This window comes from Saimiri boliviensis, chromosome 5 (genome assembly GCF_048565385.1).
Source record: "Saimiri boliviensis isolate mSaiBol1 chromosome 5, mSaiBol1.pri, whole genome shotgun sequence".
Lineage (NCBI taxonomy): Eukaryota > Metazoa > Chordata > Mammalia > Primates > Cebidae > Saimiri > Saimiri boliviensis.
The window spans coordinates 16,342,934-16,363,371 of record NC_133453.1 but is presented as its reverse complement, the minus strand read 5'-3'; the positions used below and the strand labels follow the sequence as shown (position 1 = coordinate 16,363,371).

The 20,438-nt window shown below is 39.2% G+C and overlaps 1 protein-coding gene across 9 annotated transcripts in view; it reads right to left on the bottom strand.

Moving 5' to 3' along the window:
- The window catches only part of DOCK10 (dedicator of cytokinesis 10), a 278,160-nt gene that overhangs the window by 179,578 nt on the left and 78,144 nt on the right, over positions 1–20,438 (bottom strand). For 2 of the 9 annotated variants that reach the window (XM_074398953.1, XM_003925466.4), the window contains exon 1: positions 825–5,507. The exons of the other annotated variants lie outside the window; for them this stretch is intronic. In XM_074398953.1, the coding sequence (XP_074255054.1) occupies positions 825–929 (105 nt within the window). In that variant the 5' untranslated portion in view covers positions 930–5,507. Of the gene's footprint in view, positions 1–824; positions 5,508–20,438 lie in introns of those variants that run through there. 9 annotated transcript variants of the gene reach the window in all.

Sequence of the window (20,438 nt, the reverse complement as noted above, 5' to 3'; positions counted from 1 at the left end):
GCCCCCCACAGTAAAGAATTCCCAGACCCCAAATGACAATAGTGCTGAGGTTGAGAAACCCTGCTCTGAAGAAGGCAAGCAAAGCTAGACCCGCCCTGTAAAATGAACATTCTTCTAAAATAAACTACCCAGGAATATTGCTGTAGCCATTTAACATACAAAGTGGGCCCTTCACATTACGTGAAAGTCACTGAAGTGCCGTAGCAATCAGCTTTGATATTGAACTGTCAGTAGTTTATAGGACTCTAAGTTTCTATAAAGTCTACAGTTTATTGAACTGTAAAGTTCTATAAGTACAAGATTTCAAGCTCATTCTGTTCGCAAACAATAAGGCAGAAATGTTTTTAGCAGTAAAACAAAACCAAATCTTTTTAACCTTTAAAACCTTTAAAAGTATCACTTTTTAAAGTCCTCGTTGACTCTATTAATCAAATACTTATTTACTTTTTTTCATATTTTAGATTGCTCTTCCTAAGAATTTGAAAATAAATAATTAGTAGCATATGGTAAAATAGAACAATGACAATTCTTAGAAACACAACTATATACATGTTATCAACTGGGTTCTTAATTCTAGTAATGTTTCAATGATTAAATTCTCTATCAATATATTTTAAAAGAGTTACATGTGGTTTGAGAACAACGTGACTTCCAAAATAATGATGTAAGTAAAACAGAATATTTATGACCCAAATGGAATCTTCTGTTCCATATAAGACTTCACCCAGCAGCCTGTGTTAGAATGCCACTGTAGAGCTAATTATTTTTGAAAGAAAGGATTGAAGGAAAGATGGAAAGCAAAACATTGACATTTGGATACCTACAGAGCTAAATTTTTGGATTTCTTCTTGATTTACTCTCCTCACTGTTCGTCTCTTCTTCCGAAATTCACTGGACTCCCGTTTAAAAACTTTTCCTCGAAAGCTCATCGTATTGCTGTAATTTGAGTCACAAAATACTTTAAAATATCAGTGTTGTTAAACTCTTCTTCTGAAGCGTCACCAGGCCGAACAAATCTTTCTTCCTTGTAAAAAGGGAAATGCTCATGCTATATCAATGTAACTCAACAGAAAGGAAAGGAAAACTGTCGAGTTACCACTTCCTGTGAGTAATTAACTACCAGCTGTTCAGATAGTGCTTTTGTGCATATATTCTCCCTCCTCACCTGCAATAAAGCAGCACAAAATGACTTTGGACGTTTAAGAGAATTGCTCACAGCTAAATAAACCATACGATGTAGAAACCACCCATGAAACCAAATCAAGATAGAATTGAACAGTTAATTGACAACAGGACTCCATGGCTGTCAAAACAGCCACCTAAACTTTATAATTCTGGCTAGATCTCAAAAGTCAACTGTAGTAATGTGACTGAGGTCTGAGATTTGTGTTGAAAAGAGCTGTTCATGTTAAGTGTAGGCTAAGTGATCTTCTGCGGGGAGTTCCCAAAGTGATTGCTTAGGGTCCAAGAAGAAAATTTTAGAATTCTATGTTTATTGGCTACCTAAATAAAGAAACTATGCTTGACTGTTATTTAATATAATACACACAGACATGGACTCCATGAATCTGTATGTCAAACAGCTACAAGGAGCCACAGAGTTAATTCCCTCATCTTTAGATCTTCAAGTCCTGTCTCTGGGGCTATTTAATTTAAATAAAAGGGCAGTTTTGACCTCAGACCCACCCGGATGCTCTTTCCTGTTTTGTTTTTCTCCACCACACTCACTGACATGTAACACAACTGCCAGTTTATTTATTTGTTTCACTTAGGGCCTGTCTTCCTCTGCCAGGCTGTATGTCTCATGAGCATGGGATTTTGTTTCGTTCACTGAGTCCCCTTTGATTAGAATACCTGACACTCAAAAGGCTTTCAGTATATATTTGGTAAATGTATGCTTAAGAAAGAATAGGCTGGGTGCAGCGGCTCAAGCCTGTAATCCCAGCACTTTGGGAGGCTGAGGCAGGCAGATCACCAGGTCAGGAGATCGAGACCATCCTAGCCAACATGGCGAAACCCCATCTCTACTAAAAGTATAAAAAATTAGCTGGATGGGGTGGCATGCACCTGTAATCGCAGCTAGCCAAAAGGCTGAGGCATGTGAATCTCTTGAACCCAGGAGCCAAGATGGTGCCACTGCATTCCAGCCTGGTGACAGAGTAAGACTCTGTCAAAACAAAAACAAAAACAAAAACAAACAAAAAGAGTAAATGAAGGATTTATATTTATTATTCTCTAACGATGAACCTTGTCTCATGTATATATGTATATATATATATATAGTGATTTGAAGTATTAGCTATTGATAAAAGTATTAGCTTTGAAGTATTAGCTATATAATTGATAAGAAAATATACAATATAAGCGTATGTTCAGCTTTTTCTACTAGGTGAAACAGAAATATGTAGAGGCCACAGGACTAGGCTGTTCTCTTTTCCCCAGGAATAATTAGATTTAGTTGATACACACATGTACCCCAGGCTTGAACCATTCACCCATTTCTACCTTGTCATGCAGTGATTTGTGCCAGACAAGACAAAAGGGATTCTGATTATTCCTGTCTAAGTATGGAGACTGAGAAGACCTTCTTTTGAAACCAATCAGAAAGATAGCATGATGCCATAAAATGACAGCTGGGGAGGTAAATTATACCATTACTTTGTAATTGGCTTAGTTAGGCAAACTAAGCATTTCACCAAGAAGTCCTTTAATCCATGGTCAATGGTTATGTAGAAATTCCACTATATGTCTTTAGTGTTAAACAGATTTCACCCTCGAAATAACTCTTTGACATCTGACAGATGAACAGGTACATTATAACACAAACGGAATCTTCAGATTTATTTATTTTTCCTTATACGGTGCTATGAGAGTCAGACTCTGGGTCACCTGACTTCCTGGGGTCAGATTATGTGTCTATGTTGATGGCTAAAAATAATATTTTACAATTCTTTTTAGGTCATGAACTCATTTGAGAATCTGATAAAAGCTATGAACCCACTCATCAGAAAAAATACTGACACTCAGAAAATGTGCATGCATCGTCAGGGGACACAAACTTCTGAAAACCATCTGTGGATCCATCCAACAATGGTGCCTTAAATTTCTGAATCACAGTTTTAGAAGATAGGCATACTGTCTTATAACAAAGCATTGAATTATTTTGAGAAACTCTTAAGCAACTTTCTCTCTGTCTAATGTTGCATCTATTTTGTCCTCTAGCCCTCTTTAGGTGCCACAGTTCTTTATCCTAGAGTTCCTCCCACTCTTCAACTTCTGCAATACGAGAGTGACTCATTTCTTCATTTCCTCAGCTGCTAATTACAGCTTCCTGAAATATTGGCAAAAAGAGGCATCACCCGTCAGCATATGGGGATGCCAGATAGACAGAGTCCGTGTTGATGCAAAGGAGGGGAAATTCCAGCAGCATGGCATGGAGTGTTCCATGAGACAGCACTGGTGGACCCTCTATGGGCTTTCTTCTCCTTTCTAGACCAAGCCTGTTTCTCAGCCATTATTTGAGACACTCCACACCATTCCAACACATTTCTTTCCTGCTTTAGTTTCAGAAACATATTGTCAATCAAAAGTCCTAGCTAGGACAATGGGCAAAAACCAGTAATAAGAAGCAATTTGGGATTCGTTGGCTTAGTTACAAGGAGATGCCTCCAAGTTCATTAGAAAAGAAATCCAAGACCAATAAATCATCAGAATTTATTAAGTACTATACTCAAGACATCGCTGAAAAATATATTTAGTGAGAAATATATAACATCTTTCCTAGTTTTCAGAAGCTCGTACCCTACAGAGGAGTTTAATACTAGAGTTTGAAGGAATCTGGGTGGGTGGGGGGAGCTTTATAGAAAAGCCCCAGAGGAAAGCATCCTAATGGAAAGGAAATGTAGCATAGGGAAGGCATCAACGTAGAATGACTAAAATTACAGAATCATCTGAGATTCAAATTCTGGATTCATCACTTCCTAAATGTGTGTCTTTTGGCCAATCACTCACCCTTTCCAGTCCTCAGTTTTCTCATCTGTAAAATAGGGATAGCATAGTCACTACTTTATAGATTTGTGGTGAGGATAAATAAAATAACGTCTTAAAAATGTCAAGCCATTGCCTTTCCTGGTACATAGTATGCATAACTGTTAGTTACAACAAAGGCAAAGAGGCAGGCCAAAACAGAGTAGTTAAAAAAAAATTAGAAACCTGCCTGTCTACAGCCAAGGGTTAAGTAGGAGAGGACAGATAAAATCAATTGAAGATGGAAGCCAGGTGCCAGTTCATGGAAGGCTTTGAATGCCAAGATAATGAAAAGTTTCCGTTGTGTCCTGAAATCATAAGAAACCACTAACAGATTTTTGAATTATAATTAAAATAGTGCTTTAGAAAGATTCATTCAGTAACTACATGCCGGCTGAATTGCAGAGAATGTGATCCGGAGATGGTTTGCATTAATCTAGATATTAACATAGAGTGGAGGAAGACAGAAAATTAGGCAACTGAAACATTAACCATAGATTGCAGGGAGATTTATAAAGATCTAGCAATTAAATAAAAAATGAGAGCTGAAATTTATTGAGCAAATACTATGTGCTGGGTGCTGGTTAAAATTCTTATGGAACCTTATTTAAACCATCCAACATCCTTGTGAGGCAAGAATTGTAATCACTGTTATCACCACTCCAGTTTGACACAGGAATATTTGGAATCTAGAGAAATTAAGCAATTGGCACAAAGTCAGAGCTGGGATGTAAATCCAGAGGGTCCAGCTCCTGAGCCCACCCTCTTAGCCAGAAGGGAAGTTCAAAGATGCCAGCAGGTTTCTGACTGGCCATGAAGGAGATGTATAATATGGGTGAGGGAAAAAGGATGGTAAGAAGGGAGGCTTTCCCTGCTTTATTTAATGTGCAATGCTGCTTTAGACATGTTGAATGTTGCATCCAGACGATCACCAAAAGGGAAAGTCCAGCTGTTATATGTGTGCCTAAAACTTAAGAAAAAGTTAGGACCAGAGACATGGAACAGAAAGGCATAAAAGTTTAAAAGTTAATTGAATTTTTGGAGAACAGAGTTGACAGAATTAAGAATACAGTCTTGAAGTTCCTTTACATATAGTAGATGGAGGACAATTCAGGAAATATTGAGAAGGAATAGAGATAAAAGGGGAAACTACTGAGGCATTACAGAGACTCAAAGTCCTAAACAGGTGAGGTTAAGGAAGGTGCTGCATGACACCCGGGCAGAGATAGATGTAGGGCCTGGGAATGTCCAAAAAGATTCCGTGTGAGAGACAGGCTGGAAAAGAAGGACCTTGCAGTTTTAGATCTAGACATAATTTGTGCTTAAATCTTTAGTTATCTGTTAGATAACCTCCAACAGGTATTTGACTTCCCGCTGCCTAACTCTAATATGTAAGAATAGACCAATTAGTATATAGCTTATAGAATTGCTGTGAAACAATATATGTTAGTCCCTGGAGTTGAGAAAAAAATACCTACATGTATCTGGATAACAGCTAAGTTTCATATATATATATATATATATATATATATATATATATATATATGTAAACTATTATTATTGAATATAATACATGCTTATATATGTACATACAAAACGCACAAATTGCACACATTCTTATATAAGAATTCAAAGTCTGGTCCCATGGTGTCCAGTCAGTGAAAGTAAGTTTGCCGTTTTCAATAGAGAAGAGTCTAGATATTTGGAAACTGGGTAAGATGGGACACTTATCCGTGATTTAGAAGACACAGGAATTTGAATGCTAAGATGTCAGAAACCTAAGAAAAATTTCTGGCAATCTGTATTACTTTTCTCCTGCCACTGTAACAAGTTGATGCACATTTAGTGGCTTAAATCAACCCTCATTTATGATTGGTTTTCATGGGTCAGAAATCTGCATATAGTGTGGCTCAGCTGATTCTCTGCTTGGAGAATCGTAAGACTCAAACCTACGTATCAGCAAGGTGGTGTCCCTTTCTGGAGGCTGTAGGGGAGAACCCATTTTCAGGCATATGCAAGATTGTTGACAAAATTTATTCCTTACAGTTATAGGACTGAGGTGGCCATTTCTTTGCCGTCTGTTAGCCAGGGGTCATTTTTAGCTTCTAGAGGCCACCCACATCTCCTAACTCAAGTTCTCTTTCTAAACTAGAAATAGCCGGCCAAATCCCTCACACTTTGAATATCTCTGACTTCTCCTTTTGCCTCATCTTCCCAACTTATCTCTTCTTCTGTATCTCTCTGCTGGAGTCAGGGAAAAAGAAAAGTCTTGGTTTTTAAGGCCTCAGGTGATTAGAACAGGACAATGCAGAATCATTTCTCTACTTTAAGGCAACTTGATGATCAACCTTAATTTACAACAGCAAAGTCCCTTCACAGCTGTACGAAGATTCATGTTTGAATAACCAGAGGGAACCTGGAGGGGACATCTTTAAAATACTGTCTCCTACAGTCTTATTCTTGACTTTTGTATATGTGTGTTTCAATTTTAACATCAAGGATGTACTGAGAAGAAGGCGTAGACTAGGAAAACACTTGGCCTTTTGTGGTTTCCACTGATCAGTGAGATGAGATCCAGGTTGCAATGGACCTAACAAATGAGTGGGAGGACGTGGAAAATTGGCTTCTAGATCATTTACTGGAAAACAGTGGCAGTGAAATAAGGGTGAGAAGTCGAATGGCACAGCAGAGCTCAACAAAGTTGGAAGAAAGGAAGAAAAATAATGGTGGATGAAAAGTTAGAAAGCAAAGTCAATATATTATGTGAAGGTGCTTTTTAAATGCTCAATTACGTTATTTTTTAATATGCTCACTTGCAATTATTTTCAATTAGATAGGCTATCTAATCTGTAAACGGCATCATCACTGAATCTAAGTAACCAGGGGGCAGAAACTTGGCTTTCATTGACAATACATTTGAATCCATTCCATTGAAATGGCCCCAAAAGTACCATTAGGAATTTGGAGTAACTAGAAACAGTGGTTAAAATTTATACACATGCACATGATGTCATAATGGGATTCACAAGTCCTAAATTGAGCAATTGGTAAGGCGGCTCCTATTCATTTCTGCCCATTTTAGTTATTACTTCCTTATTACAACTTATCTTTATTCCAAGTTTTTTAACCTGTTGAGCTTTTTGGCATTTGCTGTTATTACTTCTTTGCCATTGCAAAATGCTTGGATACTTCATTTAATTTTTTTTCTCTTCCATTTCCAATAGATTTCCCTATGCACCTGCAGGTTAGTTTGCTGCACAGCCTTTCTGTAGTAGGAAAAACAAGACTGATCCACGGTGCATCTGCAGGCTCAGCTCAGCCACTGTACACCCTTTTTAAAGGAAGTAAAGCGGCAAGTAGCTACTTCCTTCTTCACTGTGGTCTCTCCTGAGCCTGGCCCCTGCAGATGAGCTCTTAAAGTTAGTAGTACTGAGGCTCACTGCTTCCTGCTAGAAAGGTCAACCCAATTGAGCAGCTCCAAGTTACCAATGAGAGTAGACCTCTCTGGGGGAGTTTAAATGAACACGACAAAACCTCATATTTCTAAATGTAGGGTTTTTCAAAGCGGACAATGTCTGTGAAATATAGGTTGTCGCAAAGGTAACTGCGGTTTTTGCCACTATTCTTTAAATGGTGTTTTTTTTAAAACGGCACTATTAAAAAAAATGACGAAAACCACAATTACCTTTGTGCCAAACTAATAGTATAAAGTATTTAGACATGTCATGGAAACTAGAGTGCTGTGCCCATAAGTGAGAATGTAGATGTGCCAACAATAAACAGACTGCAGTTTGTGAGTGTGTGGTGCGTGTGTAAGTCTCTGCGTGTGCACAGTGTGTGTGATGCATGCTTATCGTGTATGTGGTATAGATGTGTGTTTGCTGTGTATGTCTGTACATGTATGTAGGCATACAATTATCTTGATTGCATTGAAATAAAATAGCACTCCATTTATAACCTTTGAGACAGGTATAAAGTTGTAATATTTGTTTACAGTACTGTATTTCAATAGTTTAGAATGTGAAAATTCTTATTTAGATTTTCTCAGCAAATCAGAATTTGATGGGAAAGGGGTTTGGGTAGGTAAGAAATTCATTCCTTACAGAGTTTACTGAGCCCATCTTAGAATCTAATAAGAAGCAGTGAGGGAGTTACACTTTTTCAATAGTGGACTTTATCACTGGTCACAGGTATTCACTTCCAGAAAAAAAAAATGATAGTCCAGAGATATGCATATATCTTACCAATAAGTATCTTAGTGTGATATTTAGCAAATAAAAAACATGGATTTTGGGTTTATTCTTTTCTGACTTTCCTGTTGGGCATTTAGTTAATCACCCTTTTTGAAGTTTTTGATATTTTTTTGCTAAAAGTATCCAGTTGTCTTCAACAAGTTACATGTATTTTAATATTTCCAGCTTCAGTCTGCTCTGTTGTTGAAAATGGGAAATCTCTAAGGGACAAACACTTATTCGTATCTTCATAAAAACCCAACTCACATACACTTGCTTCCATCCTCAGAAGCCACGGCATAACAATAACAGCAATGACAACAACAAAAATATTGTAGCTAGCCCATAGAATTTCTAAACATGTTTCATAAAATACATATGGTTGGATTCCTAATGCTCTTCACAAAGGCATGCAGCTAAGTCTCACTTAGAATACAGTGTTCTTCTCCTATTAAAAAGTAATCAACTCTAAAGCAATAGATTTTTCATTATAATATTATCCCTCTGTCTTTTAAAGAAAACTGAAAGGCATTCCAAACTGAAGCAGAAGATTGATTCCACCCCGGATCAGGTGAAGACACACAAATGTAGCCTCCAGGAAGATGAGGCTGAGGAGATCTGAATCAATACATTTATCTTTTACCTTATAGGGACTGTTTTCAGATTGCATTTTCCCTGGAGACAGAGGTATCCTCTCTGCTCGCTGGCTTGAATCCTACTCCAGCTTCCCACTACTGGTAAAGTTAACTACAGACTAATGTTATTTCCTTTAAAATAACACAAGTGCCTAAAATTGTCCTGCTGGAGCCATTCCAACTGCTCATTACCTTGCTTTCAATATGAACGTCACCCACTGTTTAACAATTACCCTGGAAAGCACGGCGTAGGTAACTTTTGTGGGGAGCCTGAGGTCTTTCAAGTCTGTAAAGCTCTAATGAAAAAATTGGTCAATTTATGGAAATATCAGCATTACATATGCTTTATTCTTGTAACTGTCTTTTTACTGCAGAAGGATTTGTCTTTATAGATGGAAGGCAATAAAGCATTCTTTTTTCTGAGACGGAGTTTCGCTCTTGTTACCCAGGTTGGAGTGCAATGGCGCATCTCGGCTCACCGCAACCTCCACCTCCTGGGTTCAGGCAATTCTCCTGCCTCAGCCTCCTGAGTAGCTGGGATTACAGGCATGCACCACCATGCCCAGCTAATTTTCTGTATTTTTTTTTTTTTAAGTAGAGACGGGGTTTCACCATGTTGACCAGGTTAGTCTCGATCTCTTGACCTCGTGATCCACCCGCCTTGGCCTCCCAAAGTGCTGGGATTACAGGCTTGAGCCACCGCGCCCGGTCAATAAAGCATTCTTACCTAAGCAATTTTGAGAAGGAAACAAATTGTCATGTAAATGCCAATTCTGAGTGTGAGGGTAACCAGATAGACCAACAATCTATTGCTAGTGGATCAGACTGCTAGCCTAGGTACAATCTCTGCACCCCAGTCCACCCCACAAACCACTTCTTTAATGGCACCGTAATGCATTTGTGTCTTTTAAGGCCTCCACCAGTAGATAATGCTAATACAATAGTTTGATTTAAGTGTTTAATGCCTTGCATTGTGGAAATTGGAGAATAATGGTAGAGTCTTGGCTTTTCAATCAAGAGCGTTCTTTGTGTTTTGCAGATAATTAATTGTTGGATTTCCTTTAGCCACTCACACTGCTGTAAATTCTTGACATTTTTATGTCTAGTAGTTAAGGTAACCAATTAAAGGACAAATTGACCTCTGGGTATCTGTTCTGCACCTCACTAGATAAATAAGAAGAACTGAAGTAGCAGAGAAACAAGAATTCGATACCTCTAATAAGGGTACCCATAGCTATTTAATCTAATTTATGAGGATGACTCTCTGTCAAACATTGCCCATGACTGTCCAGTGCCAGGAATCAGTGATAAAGAGAGAACTAAAACAGACAGGTCAGGCGCAGTAGCTCACCCCTGTAATCCCAGCACTTTGAGAAGGCAAGGCAGGTGGATCACAAGGTCAGGAGTTCGAGACCAGCTTGGCCAATATGGTGAAACCCAGTCTCTACTAAAAATACAAAAATTAGCTGGGCATGGTGGTGGACATCTACAGTCCCAGCTACTCAGGAGGCTGAGGCAGGAGAATCACTTGAACCCAGGAGGCAGAGGCAGAGGCAGAGGCAGAGGCAGAGGTTGCAGTGAGCTGAGACCGCACCACTACACTCTCGCCTGGGCGACAGAGTGAGACTATCTCAAAAAAAAAAAAAAAAAAAAAAAAAAGAAAAGAAAAAAGAAAAAAGAAAAAGAAAGAAAGACAGAACAGAACAGATATAGCCCATGTGGGGGAGATGATGGTACACATAAAACACAAGGGAGCAGAAATGAAGTGACAAATTAAGAATACGGGTTGCAGAATCTGAAAACAAAGAAGAACACTGTGTTGGCCAAGGTGAAGGAGGATGTCTTCATAGAAGCACTGAGACTTGATTTGGGACCTGGACATAGTAGGACTTGCAAAGCTACTACTGTAAGGATAACCCCAAGAGAAGAGACTCTCCAGTGTTTGTAAGAATCACATGGGTAAGTTGTTAAAAATGTGGATTACTCAGCCCTCTCCAGGACCTCAGGACCTCTCATGGGGTTTAGTAATCTGACTTTATAAAGAGCAACCATCGCCAAGCACAGTGGCTCATGCCTGTAATCCTAGAACTTTGAGATCGGAGGCGAGTGGGTCATTTGAAGTCAGGAGTTTGAGACCAGCTTGGCCAACATGGCAAAACCCCGTCTCTACTAAAAATACAAAATTGAGCTGGGTGTGGTGACACACACCTGTAATCCCAGTTACACGGGAGGTGAGGCAGGAGAATCACTTGAACCTTGGAGGTGGAGGTTGCAGTGAGCTGAGATTGTACCACTGCACTCCAGCCTGGGCAACAGAGTGAGACTACACACACACACACACACACACACACACACACACACACACACAGCATCTAAGTGATGCCTGTGAAAGATGCTACACAGACCACACCGAGAAATAATGCCTCAGAAGCTGGTTCACCTAACAGTGCTCTTAGGCAGAAAATCATCTAACAGTGCCCTCTGCGGCACTACCTCCCAACACAAACTATTTTTGTCCTACACTGAGGTCTTCTTTATAAAATCAAATATTCTCTTTTCTTAATGTATAGTCAGTCAGGTGGGATTAACTAAGCAGCTGGATCACGCTGCATGTTTGGGAAACAGAGGAGAAAACTCTGGAAAAAAGCTATCCTCCTTACTGGCTACTGCTCTGCTTGGACTTTGTAAACCTGGTCATGCTTGTCACGTCCCTCAGGTATTGTCTAAATCAGGGTTTCTCAAACTCAGTACTGTTGACATCTTGGACCCAGTCATTTTTGTTTGGGTTGTGGGTGTCCCTTGTATTGCAGAATGTTTAGCAGCATCCCTGGCTGGTCTTTACCTATGGATGCTGGTAGCAAACTCCCCATCCCCTGTGACAACTAATAAGGTCTTCAAACATTGCCAGAACTTCTTGGGCAGGAAAATTATCTCCCCAACCCCAGGTCTAAATCTGGTATTTAGTTTTCTCTTCCCCCTCCCCTTTCTTTTTCAGAGATAGGGTCTCACTCTGTCACCCAGGCTGGAATGCAGTGGTATGATCATAGCTCACTGCAACCTTGAACTCCTGGGCTCAAATGATCCTCTCACCTCAGCTTCCTGAGTAGCTGGGATTACAGGTGTGTGTCATCATACCTGAGCAATTTTTCATTTTAACATTTTTAGAGGTGCGATCTTGCTATGTTGCCCAAGCTGGTCTTGAACTCGTGGTTTCAAGTGATCCTCTCTCCTCAGCTTCCTGAGTAGCTGAGATTACAGGCATGAGCCATTTAATCCTTTTATGATGGCTTTCAGGGCCAGGATCTCCTGGCAGATGGTGAAGACTTCTCTTCAGACCAGGGTTAATGCCTCTTGAAAGCCAATCTGACTTGCTTGGAAGAACCTCAGACCTACTGACCTTCAAATCAGTGCCCTCTTTCACTTCTCCATAAGTCTCAAAACCCCACTATTATTGTCTAGGTTTCTGTTTCTGTTCTGGGACGTCTCTATTAAAATGCAGCTTCGCTTGCCTGCAAAAGCTACAAATGGATTATAATCTTCAATAGCTTGGAATGATATCTCAGAAGAGGCAAGCTGGTCACCTAGGCAAAGGTCCAAGGAATTAGGGATGAGGATACACATTTCAAGCATGAAAGCATGTCATTGGGGCTGGCCACTGTGGGTAAGAGCACTGTGCTGGCCTTCTCACTCACTTGCAAGGTGCCTCTGGGTGAGTTCCCTAACCTCTCTGAACATGAGTTTTCTTATCTGCAAAATGAGGACAACCACAGTAACTGATTTGTTACATGTCGTGAGGCTTAGTAAGAGAATGTTTGTGAAGTGCTTAGCAACATGTGTGGAATATAATAAAATGTTCAGTCAATGTTTGTTGTAAGTTTGATTATGAAGTAATTGTGTTGTCCTCTTGAGCTGGGCTGCTATAGTGTATGCTTTATGGGTGCAGGACTGTCCCAGCTGCTCATGCATTGAGCATTAGAAGGAGGAGATCCGGGCACAAAAAGGGCACCAGCTGCTTTGAAAGTGGCAGTGAAAGGGATAGGATGCTCCAGAAAGGAAGGGAGTGGTCAGAAGACCCACTTGGTTTGGATAAGGATAATTAAGTTAAATAGCCTCTCCTCCCCTGCACACTCACTCCTTCCACAACTGACTTCTTTGTACTCATTGTGTCTTGCAACACTGGCTATTTCATTTTTAAATCCCCTCTGTGCACAACTACAAAAGGTTCCAATTATCCTATTTCTGTCATCTCCCTTCATCCCACAAAAAAGATTCAAATGCCAAGGAAGTTAAGAAAGCCAAGTTTTAACCAATATCATATGCTTTAAAAACAAAACAAAAAAAAAACTTTTCATGGTTACTTTTCTGCCTAAGTGGGACTGTAAATTCCCAGAGCAATAAACAGTATCCTCTTTATGTTTCAATGGTGCAGGGTCTCCTACTGGCCTGTTGCAAATACCAACATTATAATTACCAATTTGATGTTGTGAACAGCAGAAAAGAGTACTGCACTTTCTTCCTCCCCTCCGCCCCTCCCCGTCTTTCCCTTCTTGCTTTGCATAAATTTCCAAGGCCACGGAAAGGTATTAAAGTACACTGACACAGAGACATTTAATCTGGCTTTCTTCTCTTTTGCAAGGGCATCATAGATTGAGAAGGAGATCCGCTACCTAGACTGCATCAAAAGATCTTTGGCAGCATTTAAGTTGGCATCCCTCTTACTTTGGTTGGCATTAAGGAACATATTTTCAGAAACCAGTTCTGAATTTGCGTTCACTTCTTCTCTCTCACTGCCCATAACTACAGAGTGGAGACTGCCATGATAAACCAGTTCTTTTTTTTTTTTTTTTTTTTCTTTTAGGCTGAGTGCATCTCACCATTTCACAGTGAGGAGGGCACTAGATTGCATCAGGAAGCCTGTATTCAACATCTTTCACTGATGGGTTGAGTGATCTCGGGGAAACCTTTCTTGACTTCTTGGCTTGAAGCTTTTGTTTTAAACTCTAAACTTCTATGTTTGTGTGTTTTTAAATAACACAACTTGTATCAGCCATTTCCAGATAAACCTATGACTGGACAGGACCCAAAACCCCTTCCCCACCTTTTTTTTCCTTTTTAAACCTCAAGTACCAATTAGGCAAGAAAAATGATTTTCTTTCTTTCTTTCTTTCTTTTTTTTTTTTTTTTTTTTGAGATGGAGTTTTGCTCTTGTTACCCAGGCTGGAGTGCAATGGCGCAATCTTGGCTCACCGCAACCTCCACCTCCTGGGTTCAGGCAATTCTCCTGCCTCAGCCTCCTGAGTAGCTGGGATTACAGGCACACGCCACCATGCCCAGCTAATTTTTTGTATTTTTAGTAGAGACGGGGTTTCACCATGTTGACCAGGATGGTCTCGATCTCTTGACCTCGTGATCCACCCGCCTCAGCCTCCCAAAGTGCTGGGATTATAGGCTTGAGCCACCGAGCCCGGCCCAAGAAAAATGATTTTCATTTAGAGCTCCTTTCTTCACATTTAGTCCAGATGATGCACCCAAAAAGATGCTACCTGTCTCTCATTCCCTGCTCTCCACTAGATCCCACTTCAGAAGGAAATAGCTGTGCCTTCTCACTAGATGACATTGCCCTTGACATGATTTGTAAATAAAGCAATGGAGATAATTTTTGGACTTTCATACCCACTTAATTTGCTGATAGTATCTTGCTTAAATCGGAATATTCAGTTGTGTTTTTTTTAACATCTCATTACTTTTGCCTTGAATGTAGCTGTAAAACAGAAGCCGACACCGGGAAATCCTTCCTTTCCAATATGCCCGATGTTCAGTTTTATCCCCCTCTGCTCCTTAGGCTGACTTCGGTGGTCATTGCCAAGACTGAGTCTTTGTAAAAAAGCCTGAACTTTCCATCCATTGGAGAAAGAGGCAGAGTCAATATGGGTGTGACATATACAGTCCTCCTTGTTGTGAAAATTGTACCTTGATTTTCCTGTGGGGAACATCTCCCCTGTCCCATCACCTTCCAGAGCATGTCAAACAAGGTGACCAGACCCCACCTCCACCAACCAGATTGTCCCTTCTCTGAACTTGAACCTCGAGAGGAATGACACATAAAGGCGGAAAACAGCCATGATTTATACCAAAAACTGTGTGTTGAGTGCTGCACATTTATTATTATTAGTGTTATTGTTCCTGGGGTCCTGCTCCCCACTGTGCTTACTGAGGCCTCCTGCTGAGCCCCTCTGGTCTGAGGGGCTTCCTCCACCTGCACTCTTTATTTTTCTTGACCTAGCTAAGGTCATTTTCTTTTCACAATCGTATACCTATTTGCAACCATATGTTTATTTACACTGTAAATGGGTACTGATATTGTGATAAATATTTAGGATAACCAGAAGAATAAAATAACTTATTTGGCTTTACAGAGTTTAGAGAAGATGGTTTGGCAGGTGCTGTGATGGGAGATTTTTATCAGAAAGTACTAAAAGTCAAACAAATGAAAATTTCATTGTCATTTCTTCCATATGTTCTTTCAAGGGCTAAAAAATCAAATCCACTAGCAGCTCATTCCCTTTCTTTCCAAATACTTTTCCATGCAACTTTATAATGACGTTAATAACATTTCCATCCACCTAGGTGATAAAATTGGAAGCTTGGTACTCATTTTCAACTTCCCTTATCCCTTATGTCCACAATGAGCCCAACTAAATTCTAATGATCGTATGTTTTCTTGTAATTCTCCTCATTGTGGCAACTTGCCTTGTAAAAGCCAGGTTTTATCATGTTATTCCCAACTCAGAAGCCTTGAGTGGCGTCACCTCTTGTCAATATCAGTGTTCCCTCAGCTGTGTTCTACAGCTTCACAACATGTTAGTCAGGATTATAGAGAAGAGATTTACAGCCTTCTCACTGCAGAACTCTCAGAGCTCTAATTGCCATTGTGCAATACAGTCTTCTCTTCATTGTGTACAGTGTGCATTATTTCCCATGCTTATTTTTTCATAGCAGCATTTTCTTACAGGGTACTTCTTATTATGTGTCACTCAGTTTGGGAAACGGTCTGTGCAACTGGGACACAGTCAAAAACCTAGTGGGATAGAATTTCAAATTTTTAGCATAAGAAGATGACAGTGACATCTCCAGGGGGACAGGAATTGCAAGAGTTGATTGAGGAGCCACGAAAATCTGAACTAGGGTAGGTGCCAGGTTGCATTGGTGCTAAAACAAAGAATTGACAGCATGGTGGCTGGCTGACAGGCTTCAGGGCAAGACCTCTGCACCTGTCCCAATTTTTGTCTGTTCCCTCGCTGAAATGAACACCAACCAAATAACTCATCTCTACCAGAAATCTTTTCATAGCAGTTTGACCAAGATACTTGTGTACATCAGTTGGGGGAATGCATAACTTAAATAAATACTTCAAGTTATTTTTTGAGACTGGATAAAAGATGACACATAATTAGATATGTGGCACTGGGTTCACTGGGTCTCTGTGAAATCTCAGCATAATAGAGTGAGGCATGGACAGATTTTCATGGTTGTATAGTAAGCACTATAGTCAGCAAGGAAAATAATTTATGACCCAGTTAAGGGGAAAATATGGAATATGAGAGTCCACTCTCTACCCGCTCTCTTCAATAACCAGTGATATATCTGGTCTGCTTTGTAAACAGATTTCTAAAAGGATTTGCTGCTTTTGATGCATTAGTACTCACATCTCCTACTTGCATTATGTTCCTGAAAATTAAATTGTCGGATATTTATTACTAAACTCCCCTTTTACTGTTTTACAGTCAAGAAAAGATAGTCTGACTTGTTACACTTCTATTATACCTGTGGAAATCTTTCTGAATTAGGAGCCAGAATGGATGTTTCTCAAAGTCAAAAATATAATTCTTAATCCTACATTTACATTCATAGCAAAACCATTTTCCACTCATGTCAGCCAAGTATATTGCAATGGATTTCAGACATTTTATTTCTCACTGGTACCTTGAAGTTGGAACACTGAATTAAAGTGAAACCCTAATGAAAATTTAGAAGAAAATAAGCAATTAGGCAGCCTAAGATTCAAGTTAGTCCCATAGTTGTATTTTTTTTCTGCCAAAAAATGTTTTCAGGTATATGAATTTGTTGCCAGCATTTAACAATTGGGAGATTTTTATATATGAGCCCTGGTTACCAGCTTATTTTGAAAAATTTAAGATCTAATCATACTGATCTCACCTTCTGACATGAAAGCTGTTGTCCAAGCTGAGTAGTGACTAAACCCTCTGCATGCCATGACTGCCTTACTTTGCTATGCTACCCACCAATCTGATCTGACTGCCTGTCTAACCTGCTTCACTTATTCCCTTTGTGGTCTGGTGGTATGGACTTTGGAACCCTTAAGGGGTCCACATTTAAGGCCATGTTTTTTGGGAAGAATATCGTGATTGAGACTCTGATCTAAGCCTTGACTGATCACACTACATTAGACAATAATCCTAAAGATTTCTACTGCTCATATATATGCAGTTAATACAGGTTTGCAAAAGATCACCAGTTTACTCGTGAAGATTTCTCAAATGTGAATAATGTGCCAATATTTTGAATGTAGTAAAGATAACGTGATGTTAAGCAAAACTTCTAAGAAGTGACAGAGATTTATTTTAAAGGGGAAGTAAAATTTTTTCAGGTAGTAATTTTAGATTAAGAATGAAAGAAACATAATAAGCACTTTTAACATGGAAAGTCACTCATGATATTCCTGTTATTTATCAATGAACCTAAAATGATTCTAGCCTATACTTTTTGAAGTGAGCTGGGCACAGGGGCTCACACCTCTAATCCCAGTACTTTGGGAGGCTGAGGCAGGCACTTGAGCCCAGGAGTTCAAGACCAGCCTGTGCAACATGGAGAAACTCTGTCTCTACTAAAAATACAAAATTAGACAAGTGTGGTAGTGCACGCCTGTAATCCCAATATTCAAGAGGTTGAAGCAGGAGGATCACCTGAGCCTGGTGGGGGGCTGGGGGGTAAAGGCTGCAGTGAGCTGAGATCATGACATTGCACTATAGCCTAGTTGACAGAGTGAGACCCTGTTCCCCACCCCCAATCCCCCCAAAAAAGGAAAGAAAAAGAAAAGAAAAAAGAAATGGTATACATTACTGTAAGAAACCCAGTAAGTGAACGGGTCATTTTCTTCATCCTATAAAATAAGGTGACAGATGATGATCTCTAAAACACTTTGCTCTAAGACCATATTATGTTCTGAGAGTATAGCTATGAAAGTTTAACCAATGTTTTTATTTCCGCTCTCATTTATCCTTGGAAAACTAAGGGAATACTATCCTCCTGTATTCACACAGAGTCCCTACATCCATCATAAGATGTGAATCATGATGAAAGACAAAAGTTTTTAAAATAATTTGATGACTTTATGAAACTGTTTCCAGACATGCTATGGCTGCATTTTTCTTACACTTTAAAAGATGGTCGTAAGAAGATTCTACCATACGTCGCAATGGCTAAAAACTGTACAGTAGTGCTAGCATTCCTTCTACTAATGTGAGAGGATATTATTTGGTTATGGATTTATCCCAGAAAACTTCTCAGCAAATCACCAGTATCATTTTCTCTTCTAGTCTTACCATGTCCATCTCATGGTCTCCAAGCTGGGAGGCTGAGGTCAGGCAGTGAGTCACCCCTCAGTGCACCTAACTAATCTCCCAGGCAAGTACCTTTCTGGTCTCTTTGTTCTCAACACTAAACCACATGACTTTAAATCATCCTGGGAGTATAATCCACACATGATGCCAAAACATTCTTTTCTGAGTTCTTTGGATTAATGACAAATGTTGATAGTTTAACTTTCTTGTTCCAAAAGTCAGTTGGATTCAACATCAAGAAGAAAAAGTAATAAAAAATATAGATAATTGAGAAATAGATGGTGAATATCAACAAAAATCCAACATTGCATCCACTTTTTCTTAAATTGCGAAAGACAAGTAATTGAAAATTTTAAATTTGAGTAACTATAAAATGGGATATTTTTAATTTCAATAACAGCAGCAGCAACAACAACAACATTATGGGATTGGAAGGGGAAGTCAAAGTTATAATAAATTTCTGAAATTCTCCAGTGCACGTTCAAACCCATTTTTCTAAAATTCTTTTTATAAAGCATTAATGAGAAACAATTACCAACTGCCCAGGCTTGGATTTAATCCTCTTGGAATAAAATGTACTAAGGTTAGCCTTACATGTAGGGAGCATAGGTCACTCCCACTGTGGTTTAATTTGGGAAAGAACTATTTGGCTCTGGAATGTATCTATCGCTCCTGTCTCCAAATACCGTTTGTGTGATGATGCCCGGAAAGCAAAGATTAATATATAAATAATTGTGGGGAGATAATATAATAGTCCTATCTTTTACAGAGCAGAGAAAAATAGGGCAGAGAAGATTCAAGAAGGCAAGGAGGCACTTGGGATTTGTGTATGTGTGGTGGGCATGGGGTCCAGCTAGATGATTCTTAGGGACATGAGGATTATTCAGTCTACAATCATGTTTTCACAATTTGGTCTAAAATTCATTTTTTTTTTTTTTTACAAAAGAGTAATTTCTTACATATTTTCAAAATATCTATTTAAAACTTTATGTTTGAAAGGTGAACTAAAATACAGGATGCAGAGGGTTAGTTAGCACAGGTGAAACATCTTTTGTGAGTTTTCCTTGGTGAAATTTAAATGACTGTATTTAGGTGGATGTAATAAAAATATATCATAGAATTTAAAGTGAATTAGAATAACTATTTAAACAATAAGCTGCTATAATAATAAAGGTTATTTGATGACTAGTTAAAACTTAATGTGTTGTTCATTTTCTAAATGCAAATGATTCTTTAATATAGCTTGAGCTTAAAATAGCAAACCTCTATGAAAGCAATACCACCTGACTCATCAGTAATTCCTTACTGAAGGCTTAACGAGGCATAGGAACCATGGGGACAGGAATAAGATCATGATTTTTCTATAGCTTTAAGTCCTGGCCTTTAAGTATGTTTTCTTTTCTTTTCTTTTTTGTTTTTTTTTTTATTAATAAAGACATGGTCTCTCTCCTTTGCCTAGTCTGGAGTTCAGTGGCATCATTATAACTCACTGCAGCTTCGAACTCCTGGGCTCAACCCATCTGCCCATCTTGGCATTCCAAAATTCTGAGACTGCAGGTGTGAGGCACCATGGTTGGCTTGGCCTTTAAATATTTCTAAGAAAAGGTGATGACTGGTGTTGAATATCATCAACTTAACGTTAAATTTCACCTTCTGGCAACATGCCCTCAAAAATGCAGATCTCCTTTCCCTTCTCTTTATTTCTCTTCTCCCTTTGACCATTGAACCTCAAAAGGGGAGAACAGTCTTGTTATAAGAACCCATACTTCAAGGATACAAGACATTCTCTTGAGAGAATAATTCACAATGGCTGTGAGTAGAAACATAGGACAACGTGTTGCCCACTAAACTGCCAAGTTATTTGTAACGTGGATGTCTGCAGCAAAAATACCTCTCTTTGATGG